The sequence below is a fragment of the Lolium rigidum genome, chromosome 1, assembly GCF_022539505.1.
Source record: "Lolium rigidum isolate FL_2022 chromosome 1, APGP_CSIRO_Lrig_0.1, whole genome shotgun sequence".
NCBI lineage: Eukaryota > Viridiplantae > Streptophyta > Magnoliopsida > Poales > Poaceae > Lolium > Lolium rigidum.
This window is the reverse complement of record NC_061508.1, coordinates 18,005,287-18,030,783: the sequence shown is the minus strand read 5'-3', so window position 1 is coordinate 18,030,783 and position 25,497 is coordinate 18,005,287. Positions and strand designations below refer to the sequence as shown.

General features: G+C 40.3%; 1 protein-coding gene across 1 annotated transcript in view; it reads right to left on the bottom strand.

Annotated features, from left to right (window-relative positions):
* Positions 1-669: 669 nt before the first annotated feature.
* LOC124704686 (3beta-hydroxysteroid-dehydrogenase/decarboxylase-like) overlaps positions 670-25,497 on the bottom strand; it is a 45,703-nt gene continuing 20,875 nt past the window's right edge. Inside the window, exons 4-8 of the mRNA XM_047236961.1 lie at positions 15,415-15,573; positions 1,819-1,941; positions 1,664-1,743; positions 857-1,064; positions 670-762 (exon numbers count right to left, since the gene is read on the bottom strand). Of these exons, the coding sequence (XP_047092917.1) occupies positions 715-762; positions 857-1,064; positions 1,664-1,743; positions 1,819-1,941; positions 15,415-15,573 (618 nt within the window). The 3' untranslated portion in view covers positions 670-714. The remainder of the gene's footprint in view (positions 763-856; positions 1,065-1,663; positions 1,744-1,818; positions 1,942-15,414; positions 15,574-25,497) is intronic.

Here is a 25,497-nt window from a genome sequence, read left to right as displayed (position 1 = left end):
AAGATACACAAATAATGTTGAGGAACCAAAAATAAATCTTAAGAACACTTCTACGATTCTGCATGTTGCACAGAAAACCTGAACACCGCTGATCTTTATTTGTCGCTCCAAATATATTCTTCATTACAATCTAATACACTAAATGAAAATATTTTTTGGTTGGAGAATGCAATCATGCTTCTTAGGACATGTATTTGCTACAACCCTTTTGTACACATATTGGAAAATTTAAATTAACGCGTATTGAGCTAAATAATAGTATTTTTAGAAACTAAGTGTATAATATTTAAATAGAAAACATGTAATTTATAGATTTTTTTGAACTTGTATTATTGAGTAAATCTAGCCGCGCAAATGAGCGGGTCATGTAGCTAGTTTATGTTGAACAAAATCCACGTTTTGAAGACAAAAAAAGAAACATCCCCTACATTTCTCACTCTTGAAAAGTTGGGGCACAAAGAAACCAATAGAAATTTTTTCCAGTGCGTTATAAGATTTTTTACAAATGTTTCAAGTGTAACAAGATTGACTCAACACGAGGTTACATAATACCAACCTTTACATGTATAAGATCTTTCCTTCATATGAAGTTGAAGGTAGTACACAGATTACGAATCTATTGTGGCCAAATGTCACCATCGCACTTTACATGTCTAATGAATGAAGTTGGTGGAATTTTCAGCTCTTTTTTCTTGTGAGAACATTCGACATATCTTATTCCTTGGACTGCTTATAGAATTGAGTAGTCATCTTTACACCGTCCTGAGGATGGAGTTTGTACAAAGTTTCAACATAATCAAACATATATGAATATACTGAGTGTGAAAAATCAAGCAAAATGAGTTGAAGCAACAACCTTGAGTGATATTATTGGTTTGTAACCAAGTTGTTCAGTAGCATTGTTGCAGTTGAATGTTCTACTCAACGTCACATACTTAATTTTTGCAGACGATAGCATGACAGGTTTTTGAATTCTGTAGATAGATGCTATATTATTGTAGACCCAGTCTACTATATATGTTATCATCATGAGAATAAATGAAGGTATTCTCAATCTAATTCGTCTGCAAACAAATGTGATAAGTCAGCAAGTATATCATAGGTTGCAACGTTTCTCCAGTAATAAGAACTGAATTTGTGTCATCAAAAAATTGTATCTTATAACTTTACCATCGTCAATACCATATAACTTGTACATAATAAATATGCATAACAAAAAACAAATGTGACTAGTTACTTCAGAATAAAGAAGCATGTACTGTGTAAAAAACACAGTATAGTTTGCTGAATTATTGCTAGGATAACATGTTTCGAGATATAGAATATATATATATTCTATATATCAAGTATATATATATATATTTCAAGTATTTGTTGTTATAAATGAAACGAAGTGTACATTTATCATGCACATATTGCTCATCACACGATAGTTCCTTTTCCACATGTATATGTAGGAACATGTGGAACATCAATAGAAACTTAAAATTTTGAGTCACAATCACGTTATATATTCATTTTATTTTCTTCAACCATCTAGGGTCATAGTACATACATGGTTATGCGCATTTGTCTTAACTATATATTTACTAGATAAATTATGTAAACAAATGAACTTGAGGAATTGACAAACTAAGATATAAGAGAGAATATGAAGTAGCACCTTTTGTATCCAAGGTCTTCCAATATTGTATATAAAAAGTTCCACATATTCACTGGCTCCATGTTAGTTATGAAATATGCCTATTAACAAAAACTAAAGCTATCAAGAGAGAGGAATAACACAACCATATTTTGCATCTCACCATAGATACATACTTTGCCTCCACTTTTCTTTGCACCCTCTTCTGTGGAAAGAGTTTTCTCAGCACATACATGACCGTGCACCACATTTTCAACATATACGAAATCAACACAATTTTTGCCATCACCGATAATGAACTGTTCAACAATAAGCACTAGGTTATTTATTTGAAACAAGGGAATAAATAAATTCCTCTATGTTAACATTTTTTATGAAAGTAGTTATATTGCTAAATGGCACGTGTGTTGATTTGAATTGTGACCATCGTTGTCTTGGGTGGTCCTAAAATTTGGGTTGGTATTTTGGCATCTAAGGGAAAATTTGGTACCACGCAAGTCCACCAACCTGGCCCACCAGGTGCAATTTGTAGGTGTTTGGATTCCTACAGAAGGCCCCGACACTTACTAAAATACTTCTTAAAGCACCCTCAGCCAGCCCCCCTGAATGCCCAGTTCGTCAGTTTTGAGAAAGTCAATCTCGAGAGGGCACAACAACGGCCGAGGATGCTTGCATGGAAGCACGTGGGAGATGTCACATTCCTTCATGAGGACCGCCCACCTCCTCTTTGTCAATTCCTCGCTCCTCTCTCTACTTCTCTCACCCTTTAGTCACCCTTCGTTCATGTACACGCCCATGGAAACAATGCCCCCTCGATCCCTTCTCTACGAGAGCAAAACTGACCCTCATGCTTCGCGAGAGAAATGAATTTAAGTAATCCAAATCCTATAAGTAATCCCAACATCTTTGTTGGATGATCTTAGGGATGGATAATTTAATTATCTAGCATGGCAACGGTGCTGCTCAAGGGAATTGGTGTCACTAGAGAAAGAATTAGTTCTACCTATCCCATGATCTTATTTCTGCTGTATAGATAATAAATCTTATACTACGTACGAGGCATTTTAGCTTGTCTATGTATCAGTGGTTATGATTGTTTCATTAATAGGAATTTATATTTGGTTTCCCTATAATTGTATGTGTATGTGATGTGCTCAATATATCCAATGATCGTTCCCAATGGCCGTGCCCAATATGAATGGATCTTTAAAAACACAAAACATTAGTATGATGGCATGATAATGCACTATTGTTAAACCACTTGTTAGTTTATGGTTGCTGATTAAGATAGTACCATAGGTGCCGAAGGAAGGTCCAACTGTCTTTGGTTGCATATATAAGTTATAACACTTCTTTGGGGTCCCTAGACGTTTTGGACATTCACTTCATTGTGTTGTGATAAGTTTGTATGAAGAAATGATGTCTAAATTAATTCTTACATTCGATCAAGCAAGTATTGACATTCACTTAGTGATGTACTCTTATAATATCATGCACGCAAAAACCTAAAAGCACCCTTTATTTTTTTTGATAAAAACAACATCACATGGGATTAAGATTGAACATGACTATTACAAGTTGGTTCATTGAGAAAGCTCTTCACGCGATAGAAGGCATGATAGAACTCTGTGGATATAGGAGGACGAGGAAACCCTAGGTTGGGTACTATATGGAGGAGAAGACCCGCTAATAACACTTTTGCATGGAGTTTCTAGCACTAGGTTAGGGATGCGTCCATCCTTAATGCCATTATTCTAGGGTTTTGTGGTCAACTACAAAGGACAACAATGTTGGAGACTTACATTGACATCCATGGTTTGTTCAAGCGAGGGAGTGCCATGGCAAGATGGCCATGGAAGCATGTTATTTAGGGATTTCCATTTTTATGGACATGGAGATAGGATACTTTCAAATCTTCAAAAAGGTTAGAACCAGCTCCCATAAGGTATTTATCTTTGAACACAGAACACACCCATGTACACGTAGCCGTGCATAGACACACATTCTCTCTCCTTCGCATTTCTCTACGCATATATGAAAATTTGGTCAAGTGTACAAATCATCATCCAGTCTAAGCACGTGCTGGATGTTAGATTTTGTTTACAATTCTTTTGCATAGATGTGGTGTATAATGGCATTATAGCTTATTTATGTATCAATGACTATGTTTCTCTCTCTACTAAGAATTTATATTTGGTTTACCTATAATTGTAAGTGTATGTGATGTTTCTAAGATATTCAATGGTTGTGCCCAATGGCTGTCCCAAATATGATTGTGCCTTTAAAAACAAAAAACAAAAAAACATTAGTATGAGGCATGATAATGCACAATCGTTAAACCAGTTATTAGTTTATGGATGGTCATTAAGATCGTACCATAGGTGTCAAAGGAAGGTCCAACTATGCTTGGTTGCAAATATATGTTATAACACTTCTATGGGGTCCCTAGACGTTTTGGACATCCACTTCATTGTGTTCCGACAAGTTTGTATGAGGAAATGGAATATAAATTAATTGTTACATTTGATCAAGCAAGTAATGATATTCACTTAGTGATGTACTCTTGTAATATCATGCATGCAACCAAAAACCACCCTTTGTTAATTTGTTTGATAAAAAAAACATCACACTGGACTTTGTTAATTATATTGTGCACACAATGAGGGTGAGTAGAATCATTATGCCATGGCATGTTCTGTTTCCGTAGTATTTTGGAAATAGCTTAAGATTGAACATGCCTATTACAAGCCGGTTCATTGATATAGCTCTTCACGTGATAGAATGCATGAGAGAACTTTGTTGATAGGAGGACGAAGCAACCCTAAGTTGGGAACTATAGTGAGGAGAAGACCATCTAATAACACTTTTGCATGGTGTTTCTAGAACTAGGTTAGGGTTGCATCTATCCTCACATCCATTGTTCAAGTGTTTTGTGGTCAACTACAAAGGACCACCATGTTGGAGACCTAATAAGAATCTTCATCAGCCTAGCTAAAACCATCGATTGTAGGCAATCAAATGCGATGCATTAATCTAACCATATGCCATACAAACAACAAATCACTAGGCCAAAGGTGCAAAATTGCCTTCCGATGGGCCGTCTTTAGTTGAAAAGGCCGTAGCTACCAAATTTCTCCAAGCTACCAAACACGTCCTAGAAATTTCTTCCTAATAAATGACTGATTCATGTATATGTGATCAATTACTATTATTGTAGGACATATATGATAAGATTGATTGGATAGTACATGACTATAAATCCAATTCTATCCTTATTATTTCTCTCTCTATGTATATATGAAAAGGTGTCCAAGTGAATAAATCATTATCCAGTCCCGGTATTGCGGAAGTAAGCATGTGGCGGCTTTACAATTAGTTCACAATTTTTTTGCAGAGATGTGGTATATAGAACCCCTATATTTATTGATGTGATGGTGGTGAACAAGTAACTACTATGTAGTGCGACAACATTGTTTGGAAGTTCAAATATGTTAACCTAGAAATTTAGCTAATATATATGTCTAGTTATATTATTACGTGCCTATCTTCACTAATAGGAATATTTCTAGCAGGTTGTGTAATTAATGGCACATTTCAATAATACAATGCCACTACATGGGCGTTGCAAAATTTTGACCGCAACCATTACGTTTCTACTTGAAGGGTTGCACCCTGAAAGAAAAAAGCACCATTATGTGGGATCCAGTGCGCCACCCCGGTCGGAATGTAATTGCAGTGTTTTTTGTGACCCAGCGCAGTGAAACAGGTGGGCCTATTTCTGGTGGCATCAATGTTGGACGCGCCACCACTAGGCCTATTATGGTGGCTTGTAGATAGGTTGCGCTACCATTGGGCCTGTTATCGTGGCGTGTATACGAACATCACCATTGTCTGCAATATATGTAAACCCTAACATAATCCCCCGCCGTCAACGCTCTACCATTCTCTCACTCTGTACTATCGAGTTCTCTCCTAGACCACACGACGCCGCCACATCTGCGAGATCACCAACGGTGCCCGAACGCTACCAGCTTCCTACTCCACCATCGATGAGTATCGTCGGCCAGCTCCTCTATGTTTACAATTTTAGGATTCACATTTCATATTGCTGCCCATAATACATAATCTCTGGCATGGGTTAGAACTTTTGTTAGGACTCACATTAAGATCGCCGCCCCTAATACTGAAATTGCTGGCCTAGGTTAGTCTCTATTATGAGGAATCACATTCAGATTGCGGCCCGTAATACTGAAACGCCAACCTCAAGTAGAACTCTACTTTTGGATTCGCATTCAGGTTGCTGGAGTAAGATTTGCATTCAGATCGTCTCCGTGTAGCTCTTCTCCCTTGCCGGCCCAAAATCTGAAATCACCATTGCTTTGTCACATGCAGGGTATGGCCCTGTGTCAGAGTTGGAAGAGTGAATGCGGCCATAGCTTATTGACCTACAAACTATTCATCATCTACATTTTCTAGCCTTCAAGGAAGCCGTGGTAACCTATATATTATTCATAATCATACAATTTTGTAACCTTCTTGTTTTGTGATCGGCTGAGAAACTGATTCTTTTGCTTTTTTGTGTGTGCAGATTGTCCATTGCAATGCAATGCTCTCATTCAACAACAAGGTAGAATATATTGTGCACTTTAGGGCTCTTGGTTTGTTGCATCATTTTGAAGTCGAGAAAAGACAATCAAAGACACTTATTGTAGGTGATGGATGGAGGGAATTCATCACACACAACCATCTCATAGACCGTGAAATGTTGTGTTTTTCTTTGAGAGGTGGTAGTATGAGGATAAGTCTTTTCTATATCGGTTGTGGCGAGGAAGACGGCGGAGAAGAATACCACCTAAGGCCTACTATTATAACCCAAAGATCCAACCTCGCCAACAAAGAAAAAAAGACGGCTTCTTGTATTTCCTACATCCTGCCATTTTTTATTGGCGTGCCACTTGCCACTCGGGATTTTTCAAACTCCAACATTTTCAAGAAAATTATGGCATGTTTGTGAGCCTTTTTCATGCTTTCCTCCATGCTTTCCTATTGCCTATATTTATCTATATTTGGCAACATCTATAGAAATTCCTAAGATGTTTGACTCTATGTCACCAATATGTGATCAAGGCTTCGGTGGAGTGCGTCTTGGATTCAAGAGAGAATCTGATAGCCGTTTATCCTTCACCAAAGAGTCCCAGAGGTACTTCAACGTGCGGGAACAACTATTGTCGTCACCATAAAGACCACTAGGTGCAACCTCCATTTTTTCTTCATGCTTAACATCATTTAGTTTGCGTCTACAAGTTATAAGTAAATACTACTTTGCATTGTATGCATCTAGCCTATTTGTTGGATATATGGTGAGCAATTATTCTTCTTTGGGTTTCAAACCTTATATATGTAGGAATCTCAATTGAGGTACCATGGTGCCCGGGGACCATGCATCATGACCGTACAATTACACCGTGGGTGCCAGATTGCATCATAGGTGTATAAAGGAGAGAAATTAACTTTCCAAATATCAAGATGTGAGAGAATGCACTTTCAAAGTAAAAAATCAGGGGCAAACCACTTCCCGGTTTGTTGTGCTGATTTCCTTTTATGATTTGTGGTGCCCAGGCACAATGGTGCACAAATTAATTTACCTAAATATATATGTATATATAAGCTAGTTGCAATGTGTGATTCAGTTCAGAGTTCTGCCTTAACTGTACATTTTTGTAAACCGCAGTGACAATTGTGATGCCATAGAGCAATAGAACGCCACTCCCAGATTTTCTAAATAGTCGCGTGGAGTGCTAACGCTACTGTTGGTTCTCCTAATGGTGGCGTGCCCACAACATGTCGTAAGTAGTTGGTGTACTATTGTCATTACGACGCAACACCACCAGTACATAATAATAGTGGCATGATACGTCTCCGACGTATCGATAATTTCTTATGTTCCATGCCATATTATTGATGATACCTACATGTTTTATGCACACTTTATGTCATATTCGTGCATTTTCTGGAACTAACCTATTAACAAGATGCCGAAGTGCCGATTCTTTGTTTTCGCTGTTTTTGGTTTCAGAAATCCTAGTAACGAAATATTCTCGGAATTGGACGAAATGAAGACCCGGGGTCCTATTTTGCCACGAACCTTCCGGAAGACCGAAGAGCATACGAAGTGGGGCCACGAGGTGGCCGGACCACAAGGCGGCGCGGCCAAGGAGGGGCCCGCGCCGCCCGTGGTGTGGGCCCCTCGTCGGCCCTCCGACTCGCCCTTCCGCCTACTTAAAGCCTCCGTCGCGAAACCCCCGATGCGAAAAACCACGATACGGAAAACCTTCCGGAGACGCCGCCGCCGCCAATCCCATCTCGGGGGATTACGGAGATCTCCTCCGGCACCCTGCCGGAGAGGGGATTCATCTCCCGGAGGACTCTACACCGCCATGGTCGCCTCCGGAGTGATGAGTGAGTAGTTCACCCCTGGACTATGGGTCCATAGCAGTAGCTAGATGGTTGTCTTCTCGTCATTGTGCTTCATTGTTGGATCTTGTGAGCTGCCTAACATGATCAAGATCATCTATCTGTAATACTCTATGTTGTGTTTGTCGGGATCCGATGGATAGAGAATACCATGTTATGTTAATTATCAAGTTATTGCATATGTGTTGTTTATGATCTTGCATGCTCTCCGTTATTAGTAGAGGCTCTGGCCAAGTTTTTGCTCTTAACTCCAAGAGGGAGTATTTATGCTCGATAGTGGGTTCATGCATGCATTGACACACGGGACGAGTGACGAAAGTTCTAAGGTTGTGCTTTGTCTTGTTGCCACTAGGGATAAAACATTGATGCTATGTCCGAGGATGTAGTTATTGATTACATTACGCACCATACTTAATGCAATTGTGCTGTTGCTTTGCAACTTAATACTGGAAGGGGTTCGGACGATAACTTCGAAGGTGGACTTTTTAGGCATAGATGCGGTTGGATGGCGGTCTATGTACTTTGTCGTAATGCCCAATTAAATCTCACTATACTTATCATGCCATGTATGTGCATTGTTATGCCCTCTCTATTTGTCAATTGCCCGACTGTAATTTGTTCACCCAACATGCTTTTATCTTATGGGAGAGACACCTCTAGTGAACTGTGGACCCCGGTCCATTCTTTAATACTTGAAATACAAATCTGCTGCAATACTTGTTTTACTATTTTCTCTGCAAACAATCATCTTCCACACAATACGGTTAATCCTTTGTTACGGCAAGCCGGTGAGATTGACAACCTCAGCTGTTTCGTTGGGGCAAAGTACTTTGGTTGTGTTGTGCGGGTTCCACGTTGGCGCCGGGATCTACGGTGTTGCGCCGCACTACATCCCGCCGCCATCAACCTTCAACGTGCTTCTTGGCTCCTCCTGGTTCGATAAACCTTGGTTTCTTTCGAGGAAAACTTGCTGCTGTGCGCATCATACCTTCCTCTTGGGGTTCCCCAACGAACGTGTGAAATACACGCCATCAAGCTCTTTTACGGCGCCGTTGCTAGGTGAGATCAAGACACGCTTGCAAGGGAGTCTCCACTTCTCAACCTCTTTACTTTGTTTTTGTCTTGCTTTATTTTATTTACTACTTTGTTTGCTGCATTATATCAAAACACAAAAAAAATTAGTTGCTAGCTTTACTTTATTCTTTGTCTTGCACTCTATATCAAAAACACAAAAAAATTAGTTACTTGCATTTACTTTACTTGATTCATCATGTTTCCTTTTAATTTTACCACAAAAAACATACCGGTAGGACAAGGGTCTATAATTGGGAGGAACAATATAGAAGAATTTTTCACCCATGTTAGCACCGTTGAAGATTTTGAAGATAGACACTTGGTAGAACTTGCTCCTACTTATGAAATTGCTGCTGCTGCTTTAGTTCGCATGTTGGAAACTAAATTTGTTAATCTCAATCCTATAATCCAACACATGTTTCTTACACTTGGTGATTTGGAAGAGGGGGAAAAGAAAGATTTTGTTTTATAAACCCTTCTTAGAGAATTTGGTGGTCTAGCAAGAGAGGCCAGAAAAATCTTTGCTAAATTTAATATGCTTAGTTCTCATACTAATTTTGTTGGTCTCCTTGAAAAAATGGATATGGATAGAATAAGGTACACTAATAATATTAATGATGGTGGGGAGATCAAAGCACCAATACCATGTAAACTCCTAGCAATACATGAACCTCTAGAAAATAATTATGCTTGGCTTGTTCCTGAAAATTTGTTTGATGAGAATAGCAAGCCTAAGACTAATGAAAAGGGAGCCTCTGAAACTTATATAGATAATATACAATGCATGGTTGAGAAAACTCCCAATACCCCTGGTTATAATGCCGATGCACCACCCTTTGATAATACTTGATATACACTTTCTGCGCCTAGGCTGAAGGCGTTAAAAAAGCGCTTATGGGAGACAACCCATGTTTTTACTACAGTATTTTTGTTTTATATTTGAGTCTTGGAAGTTGTTTACTACTGTAGCAACCTCTCCTTATCTTAGTTTTATGTTTTGTTGTGCCAAGTAAAGTCTTTGATAGTAAAGTAAGTACTAGATTTGGATTACTGCGCAGTTCCAGATTTCTTTGCTTGTCACGAATCCGGGTCTACCTCCCTGTAGGTAGCTCAGAAAATTAAGCCAATTTACGTGCATGATCCTCAGATATGTACGCAACTTTCATTAAATTTGAGCATTTTCATTTGAGCAAGTCTGGTGGCCTAATAAAATCCATCTTTACGGACTGTTCTGTTTTGACAGATTCTGGCTTTTATTTCGCATTGCCTCTTTCGCTATGTTGGATGAATTTCTTTGATCCATTAATGTCCAGTAGCTTTATGCAATGTCCAGAAGTGTTAAGAATGATTGTGTCACCTCTGAACATGTTAATTTTTATTGTACACTAACCCTCTAATGAGTTGTTTCGAGTTTGGTGTGGAGGAAGTTTTCAAGGATCAAGAGAGGAGTATGATGCAATATGATCAAGGAGAGTGAAAGCTCTAAGCTTGGGGATGCCCCGGTGGTTCACCCCTGCATATTATAAGAAGACTCAAGCGTCTAAGCTTGGGGATGCCCAAGGCATCCCCTTCTTCATCGACAACATTATCGGGTTCCTCCCCGAAACTATATTTTTATTCCGTCACATCTTATGCACTTTGCTTGGAGCGTCGGTTTGTTTTTGTTTTTGTTTTGTTTGAATAAAATGGATCCTAGCATTCACTTTATGGGAGAGAGACACGCTCCGTTGTAGCATATGGACAAGTATGTCCTTAGGCTCTACTCATAGTATTCATGGCGAAGTTTCTTCTTCGTTAATTTGTTATATGGTTGGAATTGGAAAATACTACATGTAGTAACTCTAAAATGTCTTGGATAATTTGATACTTGGCAATTGTTGTGCTCATGTTTAAGCTCTTGCATCATATACTTTGCACCCATTAATGAAGAAATACTTAGAGCTTGCTAATTTGGTTTGCATATTTGGTTTCTCTAGAGTCTAGATAATATCTAGTATTGAGTTTTGAACAACAAGGAAGACGGTGTAGAGTCTTATAATGTTTACAATATGTCTTTTATGTGAGTTTTGCTGCACCGTTCATCCTTGTGTTTGTTTCAAATAACCTTGCTAGCCTAAACCTTGTATCGAGAGGGAATACTTCTCATGCATCCAAAATCCTTGAGCCAACCACTATGCCATTTGTGTCCACCATACCTACCTACTACATGGTATTTATCCGCCATTCCAAAGTAAATTGCTTGAGTGCTACCTTTAAAATTCCATCATTCACCTTTGCAATATATAGCTCATGGGACAAATAGCTTAAAAACTATTGTGGTATTGAATATGTACTTATGCACTTTATCTCTTATTAAGTTGCTTGTTGTGCGATAACCATGCTTACGGGGACGCCATCAACTATTCTTTGTTGAATATCATGTGAGTTGCTATGCATGTCCGTCTTGTACGAAGTAAGAGAGATCTACCACCTTAATGGTTGGAGCATGCATATTGTTAGAGAAGAACATTGGGCCGCTAACTAAAGCCATGATTCATGGTGGAAGTTTCGAGTTTTGGACATATATCCTCAATCTCATATGAGAATAATAATTGTTGCCACATGCTTATGCATTAAAGAGGAGTCCATTATCATTGTCCATGTTGTCCCGGTATGGATGTCTAAGTTGAGAATAATCAAAAGCGAGAAATCCAAAATGCGAGCTTTCTCCTTAGACCTTTGTACAGGCGGCATGGAGGTACCCCATTGTGACACTTGGTTAAAACATGTGCATTGCAAAGATCCGTTAGTCCAAGCTAATTAGGACAAGGTGCGGGCACTATTAGTATACTATGCATGAGGCTTGCAACTTGTAAGATATAATTTACATAACTCATATGCTTTATTAGTACCGTTGACAAAATTGTTTCATGTTTTCAAAATAAAAGCTCTAGCACAAATATAGCAATCGATACTTTCCTCTTTGAAGGACCATTCTTTTTACTTTTATGTTGAGTCAGTTCACCTATCTCTCTCCACCTCAAGAAGCAAACACTTGTGTGACCTGTGCATTGATTCCTACATACTTGCATATTGTACTTGTTATATTACCCTATGTTGACAATTATCCATGACATATACATGTTACAAGTTGAAAGCAACCAGCTGAAACTTAATCTTCCTTTGTGTTGTTTCAATACCTTTACTTTGATTTATTGCTTTATGAGTTAACACTTATGCAAGACTTATTGATGCTTGTCTTGAAGTACTATTCATGAAAAGTCTTTGCTTTATGATTCACTTGTTTACTCATGTCATTACCATTGTTTTGATCGCTGCATCCACTACATATGTTTACAAATAGTATGATCAAGGTTATGATGGCATGTCACTTCAGAAATTATCTTTGTTATCGTTTTACCTGCTCGGGACGAGCGAGAACTAAGCTTGGGGATGCTTGATACGTCTCCGACGTATCGATAATTTCTTATGTTCCATGCCATATTATTGATGATACCTACATGTTTTATGCACACTTTATGTCATATTCGTGCATTTTCTGGAACTAACCTATTAACAAGATGCAGAAGAGCCAGTTGCTGTTTTCTGCTGTTTTTGGTTTCAGAAATCCTAGTAACGAAATATTCTCGGAATTGGACGAAATCAAGACCCGGGGTCCTATTTTGCCACGAACCTTCCGAGAAGACCGAAGAGCATACGAAGTGGGGCCACGAGGTGGCCGGACCACAAGGCGGCGCGGCAAGGAGGGGCCGCGCCGCCTGTGGTGTGGGCCCCTCGTCGGCCCTCCGACTACGCCCTTCCGCCTACTTAAAGCCTCCGTCGCGAAACCCACGATGCGAAAAACCACGATACGGAAAACCTTCCGGAGACGCCGCCGCCGCCAATCCCATCTCGGGGGATTACGGAGATCTCCTCCGGCACCTGCCGGGAGGGGATTCATCTCCCGGAGGACTCTACACCGCCATGGTCGCCTCCGGAGTGATGAGTGAGTAGTTCACCCCTGGACTATGGGTCCATAGCGGTAGCTAGATGGTTGTCTTCTCCTCATTGTGCTTCATTGTTGGATCTTGTGAGCTGCCTAACATGATCAAGATCATCTATCTGTAATACTCTATGTTGTGTTTGTCGGGATCCGATGGATAGAGAATACCATGTTATGTTAATTATCAAGTTATTGCATATGTGTTGTTTATGATCTTGCATGCTCTCCGTTATTAGTAGAGGCTATGGCCAAGTTTTTGCTCTTAACTCCAAGAGGGAGTATTTATGCTCGATAGTGGGTTCATGCTGCATTGACACTGGGACGGTGATGGAAAGTTCTAAGGTTGTCTTTGTCTTGTTGCCACTAGGGATAAAACATTGATGCTATGTCAGAGGATGTAGTTATTGATTACATTACGCACCATACTTAATGCAATTGTACAGTTGCTTTGCAACTTAATCTTGGAAGGGGTTCGGACGATAACCTGAAGGTGGACTTTTTAGGCATAGATGCGGTTGGATGGCGGTCTATGTACTTTGTCGTAATGCCCAATTAAATCTCACTATACTTATCATGCCATGTATGTGCATTGTTATGCCCTCTCTATTTGTCAATTGCCCGACTGTAATTTGTTCACCCAACATGCTTTTATCTTATGGGAGAGACACCTCTAGTGAGCTTGTGGACCCCGGTCCATTCTTTAATACTTGAAATACAAATCTGCTTGCAATACTTGTTTTACTATTTTCTCTGCAAACAATCATCTTCCACACAATACGGTTAATCCTTTGTTACGGCAAGCCGGTGAGATTGACAACCTCCTTTGTTTCGTTGGGGCAAAGTACTTTGGTTGTGTTGTGCGGGTTCCACGTTGGCGCCGGGATCTGCGGTGTTGCGCCGCACTACATCCCGCCGCCATCAACCTTCAACGTGCTTCTTGGCTCCTCCTGGTTCGATAAACCTTGGTTTCTTTCTGAGGGAAAACTTGCTGCTGTGCGCATCATACCTTCCTCTTGGGGTTCCCCAACGAACGTGTGAAATACACGCCATCATGGCACCAACTTGGTGGCGTGGCGAATCAACGCCACTAATTACAAAAATGCAACACCACTACAAGGTTATTCTCTACTAGTGGTTTCCCTTTTTTATTCTGATCACACTATTCTGTGACGAGGTGAAGTGTTAGTAATGTCATCGACGAATAGGGAGATGACCATATTAGGGTAGATATAACTTGTAAGAATGCAATAAGCATTTGCATCAATCCAACTAAAATGCTCAAACATAGGCAATCAAATATGACGCATTCATCCAACCACATGCGATACAAACAACCAAACACTAGTCCAAAAGTGCAAACCTTCCTTCCCGTGACTATCATAAAAAGGTTCTAGATACCAAATTTATGATAGCCACCAAACACCTCCTAGGAGATCTTTTCTAATAAATAATGGCTCTGTGTATATGTGATTGATTACTATTATTGTAGCGTATATATGTTGATAAGATTGATATGATATAACATGCCTATAAATCTAAGGAAATTTTCTAAATGTAGGGATTGACCACGGTTCGATAGGCTGCATGGGAATGAGCTTGACGTAAACTTTGCCACTAACCACAACTCCGTCTGAAATTGTTACCATTCTAGAGTGCCATAAATCCACATTCAATTATGTACCTAGAGTGGCCTAGGCCCTTTACACTTGGGACCTATGTTCTCCATCATAGATTGGCAACATGTACATGGTCAGGGCTGTATTGTTGTGATATCGGGATCACTTAGCATTGATGATGCATCTAGTCTTGTATGTGTGTTTCGTTAGTCTTAATAAAGGCTAAAAAAATTATATTTTTTGGTAGAATTTATGACCCGCTGTCTCATTCGGGGTGGCTTTTACGAAATGATTAACCTTGCAAGGCTTCCTTCCTAGTTTTGCTCACAAACATACAAGGCGGTCCCATTGACCAATCCATTAAACGAGGTACGTGGAAAACACGAAGTATAGGCTTACCAACAAAATTCCTACCACAATAGTATGCAATATTAGTGATTTTTCCACCAAATTGAGGACGAAATGACAAGACCTATATCGTTCTACCAATTTACATCTTTGTACACAACATTAGTTAGATATAATAACGAAGCAAAAGCCGGTGCAAGAATTTACTAAGGGAAATAGATAGTTCAAATATTTTTTCTGTGATATTATCATATAATGTGCATTGTACATGAACTTACCATCATTGCTCCATGGGAAAGTAATGTTGCCACCATCTTGTCGCCGGGACCGAAAATGCTTCCAGGACGTATACAACAAGTGAGAAGCTCATTTATGTCATTGGCCCTCATCACTAGCTTTTCGGCTTCTGCCTTTGTTTGTGTGTACGCATCGGCAAACTAAAAGAAATGTGGTTAGATCTAGAATAAATTAACTTCAACTATGCAATTGGTAATACATATATGCTAATGGAAAAGAGTGCTCATGAACTTGTCTTGAGAGATGATATATATGCAATATGTTTTTCACATTGACATACAACCAATATGAAAGGTTAGAATGAATCATTAAAATACAAGGGACCGTTATATATATAGGAAGTATATATCCTATATATATATATATATATGTAATCTGACTATTCTACAACCGGTTGTAGAATAACTATTCTATAACCACTTCTGAACTTCCCAATACATAAACGTGAACTTCGCGATATGTGGAAGTGAACTTCCATCGCGATGCACGTTTAGGTATTGAATTTAGATTTTTAACCAATTGTAATATAACTATTTTCAACCACGTGTGAACTTCCCAATACACGCAGTTGAACTTTCAGGTATGTGGTAGTGAACTTCCAATCGCGATGTAGTTTTGGGTATTGAACTTTGGTTTTTAATCAGTTGCATAATAACCATTTTCCAACAACTAGTGAACTTCCCCATACATGCATGTGAACTTCCAGGTATGTTGTACTGATTTTCTGATCGCGATGTAGTTTTAGGTATTGAACTTTCATTTTTAAGCAGTTGTAGAATAACTATTTTCAACCATTTCTGAAGTTCCCCATACATGCATGTGAACTTCTAGGTATGTACTAGTGAACTTCCGATCGCGATGTAGTTTTAGGTATTGAACTTTGATTTAAAATCGATTTGTAGAGTAACTATTTTTTCAACACCTTGTGAACTTCCCCATACATGTATGTGAACTTCTCAATATGTGTTAGTGAACTTCCGATCGCGATGTAGTTTTGGGTGTTCAACTTTGATTTTTAAGCAGTTGTAGGATAACTATTTCAACCATTGTGAACTTCCCCACACATGCATGTGAACTTCCCTATATGTGCTAGTGAACTTCCGATCGCGATGTAATTTTTGTATTGAACTTTCACTTTTTTAGCAATTGTAGAATAAATATTTTTCAACAACTTGTAAACTTCCCAATACATAAACGTGAACTTCATGATATGTGGAAGTAAACTTCCGAGCGCGATATAGGTTTAGGTATTGAACTTGGATTTTTAACCAATTGTAAAATAACTATTTTCAACCACTTGTGAACTTCCCGATACACACATTTGAACTTCCAGCTGTGTGCTAGTGAACTTCCGGCCGCGATGAAGTTTTGGGTATTGAACTTTGGTTTTTAATCAGTTGCAGAACAACCATTTTTGAACACTTGCGAACTTCGCCATACGTGCACGTGAACTTCTAGGTATGTGCTAGTGAACTTCTAATCGCGATGTAGTTTTGGGCATTGACTTTGATTTTTAAGAAGTTGTAGAATAACTATTTTCAACCATTTCTGAATTCCCAATACATGCATGTGAACTTCCAGGTATGTGCTAGTGCACTTCCGATTGCGATGAAGTTTTAGCTATTGAACTTTGATTTTAAATCACTTGTAGAATAACTATTTTTCAACCACTTGTGAAATTTCCTCATTCATGTATGCGAACTTCTCGATATGTGTTAGTGAACTTCTGACCGCGATGTAGTTTTGGGTATTGATCTTTGATTTTTAAGCAGTTGTAAAATAACTATTTCAACCATTGTGGACTTCCCCATAAATGCATGTGAACTTCCTTTTTATGTGCTAGTGAACTTCCGATTGAGATGTCGTTTTTGTATTGAACTTTCATTTTTAAGCGTAGAATAACTATTTTTCAACCACTTCTAAACATCCACATGCACGCATGTGAACTACGAGGTATGTGTTAGTGAACTTCCTATCACGATCTAGTTTTGGGAATTGAACTTTCATTTTAAGCAGTTCTAAAATAACTATTTTCAACCACTTTTGAACTTCCTAATACACATGTGTGAATCGCCCTATATGTATTAGTGAACTTACGATCGTTATTTTGTTTTGTGTATTGAACTTTGACGCTTAAGCAGTTGTAGAATAAATATATTGCAACCATGTCTGAACTTCCGAATACACTCACGTGAACTCCATGGTATGCGCTAGTGAACTTCCTATTGCGATGTAGTTCTCGGTATTGAATTTTGATTTTTGGGTTGTGAACTTCCTTAAAAATGAGGAAAACTTTCGAAAAAGATGATCTGAATGCCAAAAAAATGTGAACCTACAAAGTGAACTTCCGAAAATTAAGCAAACTTGGAAAAAAAATTAAGTAAACTTCGAAAAATGAAGTGAACTTTCGGAAAAGGAAGCGAACTTCCAAAAAATAGTGAACTTCGAAAAATAATAAAGTAAACTTCCCATACACTGAAGTGAACTTCCAAAAATATCAAGTGAACTTCCGAAGAAGTGAACTCCAAAAATGATGTGAACTTCCCAAAAAATTAATGTACTTCCAGAAAACAGTAAGTGAACTTCCAAAAAGAATGAAGTGAACTTCCCAAAAAATAAAGTGAACTTCAAAAAATATGAAGTGAACTTCCAAAAATATGAAGTGAACTCCAAAAGAAATAGGGGGGGGGGTTGTAGAATAGTCCCACCCTATATATATATACCTAATAATAAAGGGGCTAAGGTTTCCGTGGTTTGGTCCGTCCAAATAAGTTTCGTTCGTCCTACTTTGCGCGTTCGTCCGCTTTTGCTCGCCATCTGTTTGCGTTCGTGTTCCTGAAGGAAAGCGATCGAGGGACCAGATCGTGGCTCTATGCCCATCTAAAAAAACGTGTTCCTAAAGGAAACCGATCGTGACTTTACAACGCCCATCTAACAAAACAACTCCGCCTCGATCCCGTAGCGGGCCCCTTCCAAATATAACACCCCCGGTTCCACGACGTACATGAGAGGATAAGATATCGAGACGTATGATTTAGGAGTTGTATATGCAATGCAACATACTCGCCGTGTATGGCAAGTTGTAATCTTCTATGTTATAGCTTCCATACCTATTAATAAAGGGGCTAAGGTTTCCGTGGTTTGGTCCGTCCAAATAAGTTTTCGTTCGTCCTTCTTTGCGCTTTCGTCCGCCTTTGCTCGCCATCTGTTTGCGTTCGTGTTCTTGAAGGAAAGCGATCGAGGGACCAGATCGTGGCTCTACGCCCATCTAAAAAAACGTGTTCCTGAAGGAAACCGATCGTGACTTTACAACGCCCATCTAACAAAACAACTCCGCCTCGATCCCGTACCGGGCGCCTTCCAAATATAAAACCCACGGTTCCACGACGTACGTGAGAGGATACGAGATCGAGGCGTATGATTTAGGAGTTGTATATGCAATGCAACATACTCGCCGTGTATGGCAAGTTGTAATCTTCTGTGTATAGCATCCATGTATATAGATATACAAGCATCCTCAGGCCAGCCACGCGGCTGAAGCGGTTGTTGTTGTCTTGTCGGAGAAGTGCAGACCCTGGCAGTCGAGAAAGCATGGCTGCGGCAACGTCCTGATCTGATGGTCGTGGCCCGTGGGTATGCCCGTGCCGAGCTCGTGGAACGAAGAAACCGCGGCCTCGTGGGAACAGGTAGGACAACGGCTGCAACGATGACGACGACGGCGGCCCCATCGATCGCGGCAACGAAGACGTCGAGTCGCGGTGCCATTGATTGTTCTGGCGTGCACCAAGCGGCATAGCGTGATTAATGCACGATTTACCATCGGAGCAATCATGAGGTGACGACCATAGCGGCGACGAGATCGACCAGGGCGAAAACGATGTTCTCCGTGCAACGCGCAGTCCGGCTGATGACAAGACAGCAAGCGTGGATCATCCAAGCAGAAGCGGGAGCGAGAAGAGAGGAATTTCTGCTCCACCTAAGCCGCCGCCGGTGCGAACAACAGATGACGACGCCCCCGTGGAGGCGGCGGGGAGACAGCTGCTGCTCATATGCAACACCTGTCCCGGTATGTAAGCCACGACGGCCGTTGCTCCTGTCCCACATAATACTCAATCCTTCACCTCGCCGAGGACGACTTCTCTCCTCCAGTCGATGTTAGCGACGCATCAAGATATATGGGGTGGATAGCGTTCTGGTGGTTAAAAAAATCACATGCGGACTATGTTGGCCCATGGAAGAAAGAGGGAGACGATGTTGCCTCATGGGAGAGCCAAAAGTAGAGCCGCCTACTATGTCAAGGAGTAGTGTAACTATTCGCTGCCCCTCCTCTCCAATTCTCCCAGGCATTCGTTTCAATCTGATTCATCAGAACTCGTCAATTGTACCCCCAGTTATGGAATCATCGTATTTCTATTTGTGTTGAGTACGGGAACTTAGTAATCTAACACAAGAGAAGCGACTTATATGGCTATGTATCAGATTGCGAATGCAACAGCCAAGCTGTGTGTATTCAGTTGAGTCATAGGTGGAAGCAGAGGCAGGACGTTCTAATTATGTGACACAAGTCACCTTCGGTGTTGCAGGCTAAAAGCAGTATCATATGTTGAACATCATGGGTTAGTTACATTAAATATTTAAAGGATGGCATGGAGGCAATTCACCTTATCACGTCAAAGTTAGACTCTTCTCAATTTCTCAATATCATGCAAATTCCAAGAAGAATAATGCTTATGAGACTGGTACAAGAAAGAAAAGAATAATTATGTGAGTGGTATAAAAAAGCAAAAGATTTCTAAGCATATATATGTGTGTACATTGTAGGTCCATTGCAGGAGAGAGGCGACCATCATCAGCTAGGGAACTATTCTAGCTCGACATAACCAATGGGCATATTGTTTGCTCCGCAACAACATCAAAAAACTTTACAAGTTTGATTTCTCCCTTTCTAATTGTCCTTTTTATGCAACACTTCTTAAAGATCTCAATTTTAAAGCAGGATTTCTCTGTGGAGGCAAAATTTTTTTGGCAATCGGACGTTGCAGTGAAATTCTTTATAGACTAATTCCTTTTAATAAAAAATCACCAGTAGCAACGCACGGGTTGTTGCAAGTAGCAACGGGACAGTGGATGGCCGGGCTTCTAGGCAGGATCTTAGGCAATGGCATATGTGATGTCACATCATCATATGTGATGCGGCATGGCAAAAAAGTGTCGACTAGGACATTATGAGGAGGTAAAACAAACATATTCATTTCATGTTTTCTTCTTAGGTTTGTTTTTGTCCTCATGAAAAAAATTAAATAATGCATATCCCGTTGCAACGCACGGGCATTTTTCCTAGTATACTAATAAATTTGCTAAACGACCGTGGTACCTCGCTCGCCTCGCACGGTTGATCGCGATCGCTAAAGGCCCAGTTATTGCCAAACAACCAAGGCCGAGTAAATCCAAATCAATAAATGGATCGTTCTAGTATAATATTAAAGAAGGAAATTAGAAGAGGAGGGATATGGTTGGCCCTTGGATCTTTCGTGCCTGCCGAATCGCTAAGCAATCCAGCGAGAGAGCGCAAACCGTCCGTCTAGCCTTTACCATCTCTGCACTACTGGATTTCTCTTATGGCCTGCGAACCATCAACCATACCACATCTTAACTAGGATAGTCTTATTGGTTTCTTGATTGGTTTAATTTTCTTTTAATAGTCCCACATCGCATCCTGGCAACGAGTTTCACCGATTCATATAGTGCAAGTTGCCAGGAATCTGCGAGCCACCTTGGAAATAAGAGAAGCAAAGCCTCCGTCGTTTGGCCGACGGGAGAGAGCGCCACGCCTATATGGCTAATTAAACGGGGGACCCTCTACATGCAAGGAATAGTGCAGTACCTAAATAAATGGGACATGCAAGGAGAGCACGAGTTAAAGGCTAGGAGAAAAAAAGAATAGTGGAGCGCCTAAATAAATGGGACATGCAAGGAGAGCACGAGTTAAAGAAGATTGCCTTCTCGGAGGAAAAAATCGAGTCGGACAGATACACATTCGGTTCCAACGCATCAACTCGCTATGACCTGACGCTCTGATGTGTGTGCGCCCATGCACGATGTATCTTTCGAATCTGCTATCTACAGCTGATGTTGTTTGCAAAAAAAAAAGTTATTTTTGTCCATTGCAATGACTCAGTTTCAATTAGAAAAGCTAGAAAATTGAATTTAAATTTAAATTACATATTTGGAAAGTGTAAATTTATTATTGAATCATTTATGTGCCAATATTTACTGCTATACTCCTATGATTAAAAAGAGGACTGCTTCTCCCCATTTGTTCGTTTCTTTTCTTCTTATCCATATTTTTAATTAAAATTATAGCCACTGTCTATCTTTAAGTGAAAAAGGTAGTTCACACAATCTTCATCCCACATTTGGGGAAGCAGAGGATCGACGCATGAACGACTCGCATGGAATATTTTGTGAGTTAAAAACAAAGGGGATGCATTCCAACCATGTGAAAAACGATTTTCTTTTATCCTTTTTGTTTTTTCAACAATTGAGGGCTTTACTATAATAAAAATAACTTTTCTTTAAAACTAAAAAATGTTGCAACTTTCATTTTATTTCCGAAAAGACTGTAAAGATACACAATGAATAGGGACTAAAAAATAGAATATAAAGTTGTTTATTTCAATGTAAGGCTGTGGCAACACACGGTATATATATATATATATATATATATGACATATTCATACTACACCCGGGTGTAGTTACACCCACGCGTGTTTCTCATAATCTAGAGAGTATCTATCATACCTAAGAGTATGTACATGTAGTATGAAGTATATAAGACTATTTTGGTAGTATATATAGTACTTTGTAGGTAGTATGTACATTTTTTTTACGTAGACTCATTTTTTACGTATACATATGCATGTATTTCGGATATATTGTGTAAACTACATGCTCACTTATATTTTTTCACCAAACTTGGTTTGTAATATCTTAGATATAGTGTAGGAACATACTCAAACTGATAAAGTATCGTATATACTTCCGTATGGTAGTATATTAGATATGGGTGGGGTAGGAAGTATTTATCCTATATATATATATATATATATGGAAAATAGTGGGCTACCATGGTGTGTAGCTACGCACGCTAATCTGGCCATTAGATCATTCTATAGAGAAACTTCCACCATTGATTGAATTAACGGCGTTACTGTGTCCGTCCCACCACCCGCTCGTCCGGCCGGCCCTATCAAAAATAAATGTGTCATGGTCCACCTCTCACCCTGTCCCTTTTCCCCATCATGCTGTACACGCCCACCAGAGAAACCCATGCGCGACGGTAAACTACGCCGCCCGATCTCCTTCCCCATCTTCTTCCCTGCTGCCGGCGCCCCGCAGCCTCTCCCGAACTCCTCCCCCGCCTTCTTCCTCGTCGGGCCTCCTCTGCCGCTTCTTCCCCCACCTACCCCTAGGCCAGCACCTCACCTTCAACTCGATCCCCATCACCAGCATTCGCCTCTAACCGTGCTCCACTCGCTCTGTCGCCGGCCGATTTGCCCTGTGGTGGTGGCTGCTGCTGGCAGAAAGCGGTCGTATGCAACTACTAGGACCTGACCGCATCCAGCTTTCTTTTGCTATTTTTCTTTGTTCTCCATTCGTGACCTTTTCTTCCACAAAACCGGCTCACGTTTCTCTCTCTTGGCTAAGTCAGCCCATTTCTCTCTCTGTTGGATAAGTCCTCTCTCTTGCTTTTTTTGATTGTTGTACTAAGAAAAAAACATTCGTTCCTGGGTGATTTATTTAGGCCAGATCTGGGCAGTAGCGGGCCTGCGGGTGTTGCGCACACGAGGTGCTCCCACTTGATTTCTATAGTGATCTAGATCTAGACTTTCTTTAGTCTGGTTCTTGATTTTTTTGCATTTCTCTCTCCTGTCCTTGGATTTTTTATCTCTTCATCTCATGAATTTCAGTACCAGAGCGCCCATGCTGGATGGATGGATGATTTTTTTTTTGAACGGCGGCGCAACGGCCACTCCCCTACCCATTCCTCCCGCACGGCCCGTTTCATCCCTGCTCCTCCTCGCATGGTTTTCTTTTGATCTTAATTTTCTTCAACACTTTTCTTCGATCTGGATATCATGTTGCCGATCAAGATACCATGTTGTTTTCTTGTACATGGTTACCGATCCAAGATCCAGATCCCATGTTTTTTTAAACGATTCAGATCCCATGTTCACTGAAAGAAGTTTTTACATGGATTTGCTTCACAACACGGAGTTGATTCCTTTGTACATAGTCTGTACCCGATCCAGATCCTGTTAATTTTTTTGCACATCGCCGATCGGGTCGATTCTTTTGCTTCACCTTCAATTAGGATCATGTTGATTTTTGTTTGCCTCCTCCCCTGCGGCAGACCGCACGGCGCCGCGTCCTGCGCAACGCCACGCCACCGGTCGGGTCGCCCGTGACCCTAATTCCCCGCCGACGGTTGCGAGCAGCTCCACTAGCCGGAGGTGAAGAAGCCGGTAGAGGTCGGGGCTCGCATGTCGTTCTTTTTTTAAAATCTATTTTGTTTTCACTTTTTTTTTCCGATCTGAATAATTCACGTTTGAGGGAATCAGGTCCATGCCGATTTTTAATCTGTGGCTATTGTGGCGCCCCCCGCCAGATCTGCGCGGTGAAGGAAGCCGCTGGCGGGATCGCGGCAAGGAGACGGACGGAGCTCGGCCAGTGTCTCCGGCGAGGTTGTTTTTTTCCTTTGCAAGGACGGCAGAGGGAGCAGTCGTATGCAGGTTCTAGACCAAGCTGCACTGCCTTTTTCTTGATCTCTTTCCGTTCATTTTCTCACCAGAAGCTAGCCCATTATCTCTCTGTAATTGATAAGTCCTCTAGCTCTTTTGCTTTCGTTTCTGTGGTTGTACTAAGAAAAACGAGCTCCGCCATGTAGGGATAATGTTTGATCATCTTGTGATTAGCGTGAAAGTCTATGGTGCGGGTCTCAGGTCGGGTCAGAGGCGAGAAGAGGAAGTGGCCGTCTTGGGCATCCAGGGAGATCCCAACATGCAGCGCATGAAGAATAAACCTAGGTGGAGGCACGCGCGAGGATGTAAATGTTTTTTTGGTCGATCTGGATTTGCATCACCCTTTTTTCTGATCTCGTTTTTTTTGTGTGCCCAATTCAGATTCCATGTCGATTTTTTTGTTCATGGTGTTTCCCGGACCCAGTTCCCATGGTCATTGAAATAAATGGTAGAAATTGGTTAAGGATCTGCTTCAGTGCGTGATCTTTTTTTATGCAGGGTGTATTTCCCATCCAGATTCTAGTTTCATTCAAATAACGAGCAAAAACTTATGAAGATTTTTTTTTGTTAATTATCTTCTAATATTTTGGTTCAAGATCCCATGTTCATCTGAGTTTCCTGATTGGCTGATATTCTGGGTAACACAGAAAGCCTTTTGGCATTTTTTTTTTTGATACAGGACAGTAATTTATTTTGGCACCATTAATCTTGTTTGAGTCAAACCTGGTGGAGACTATGGGCAACGGCCGTAAATATCATGGTGCATAAAAATTCAAAAACAATAATAATCATGCCGCATCACAACAGGACCGTAATGTTGTCAATACTACGGAGAGTAGTGGTGTAATCGTACAAATGATATTAGCATATAAATATGGCTTTTTTGAGGTAGCATACAAAGAGGGATTAATATAATATGTTATCCCAAAGCATCTGCCACAGTTGTTACTACTCCGTATTTTGTTTCCTATCGGATGAGTGAATGTCAGGATCGACAGACCGCCAGTTTGAAAAGGCACTGTAGCAATATGTGGTGGGAACCGGCTCTTTTTTGTCAGGGACTCCCGCACCGTGAAGTAGCCCGTCTATCAACACGGTAAGATGGGCATAATCCAACGGTACTGACTGCGTGCGTAGCTATCACCCCGGGTATAAAATCCGCGTCGATATATATATATAGGCTCTATATAATTTACCTATATACCTATATATATACATACATATATACATATATATGTTTATGTTTAAATACAAATAGTTTTA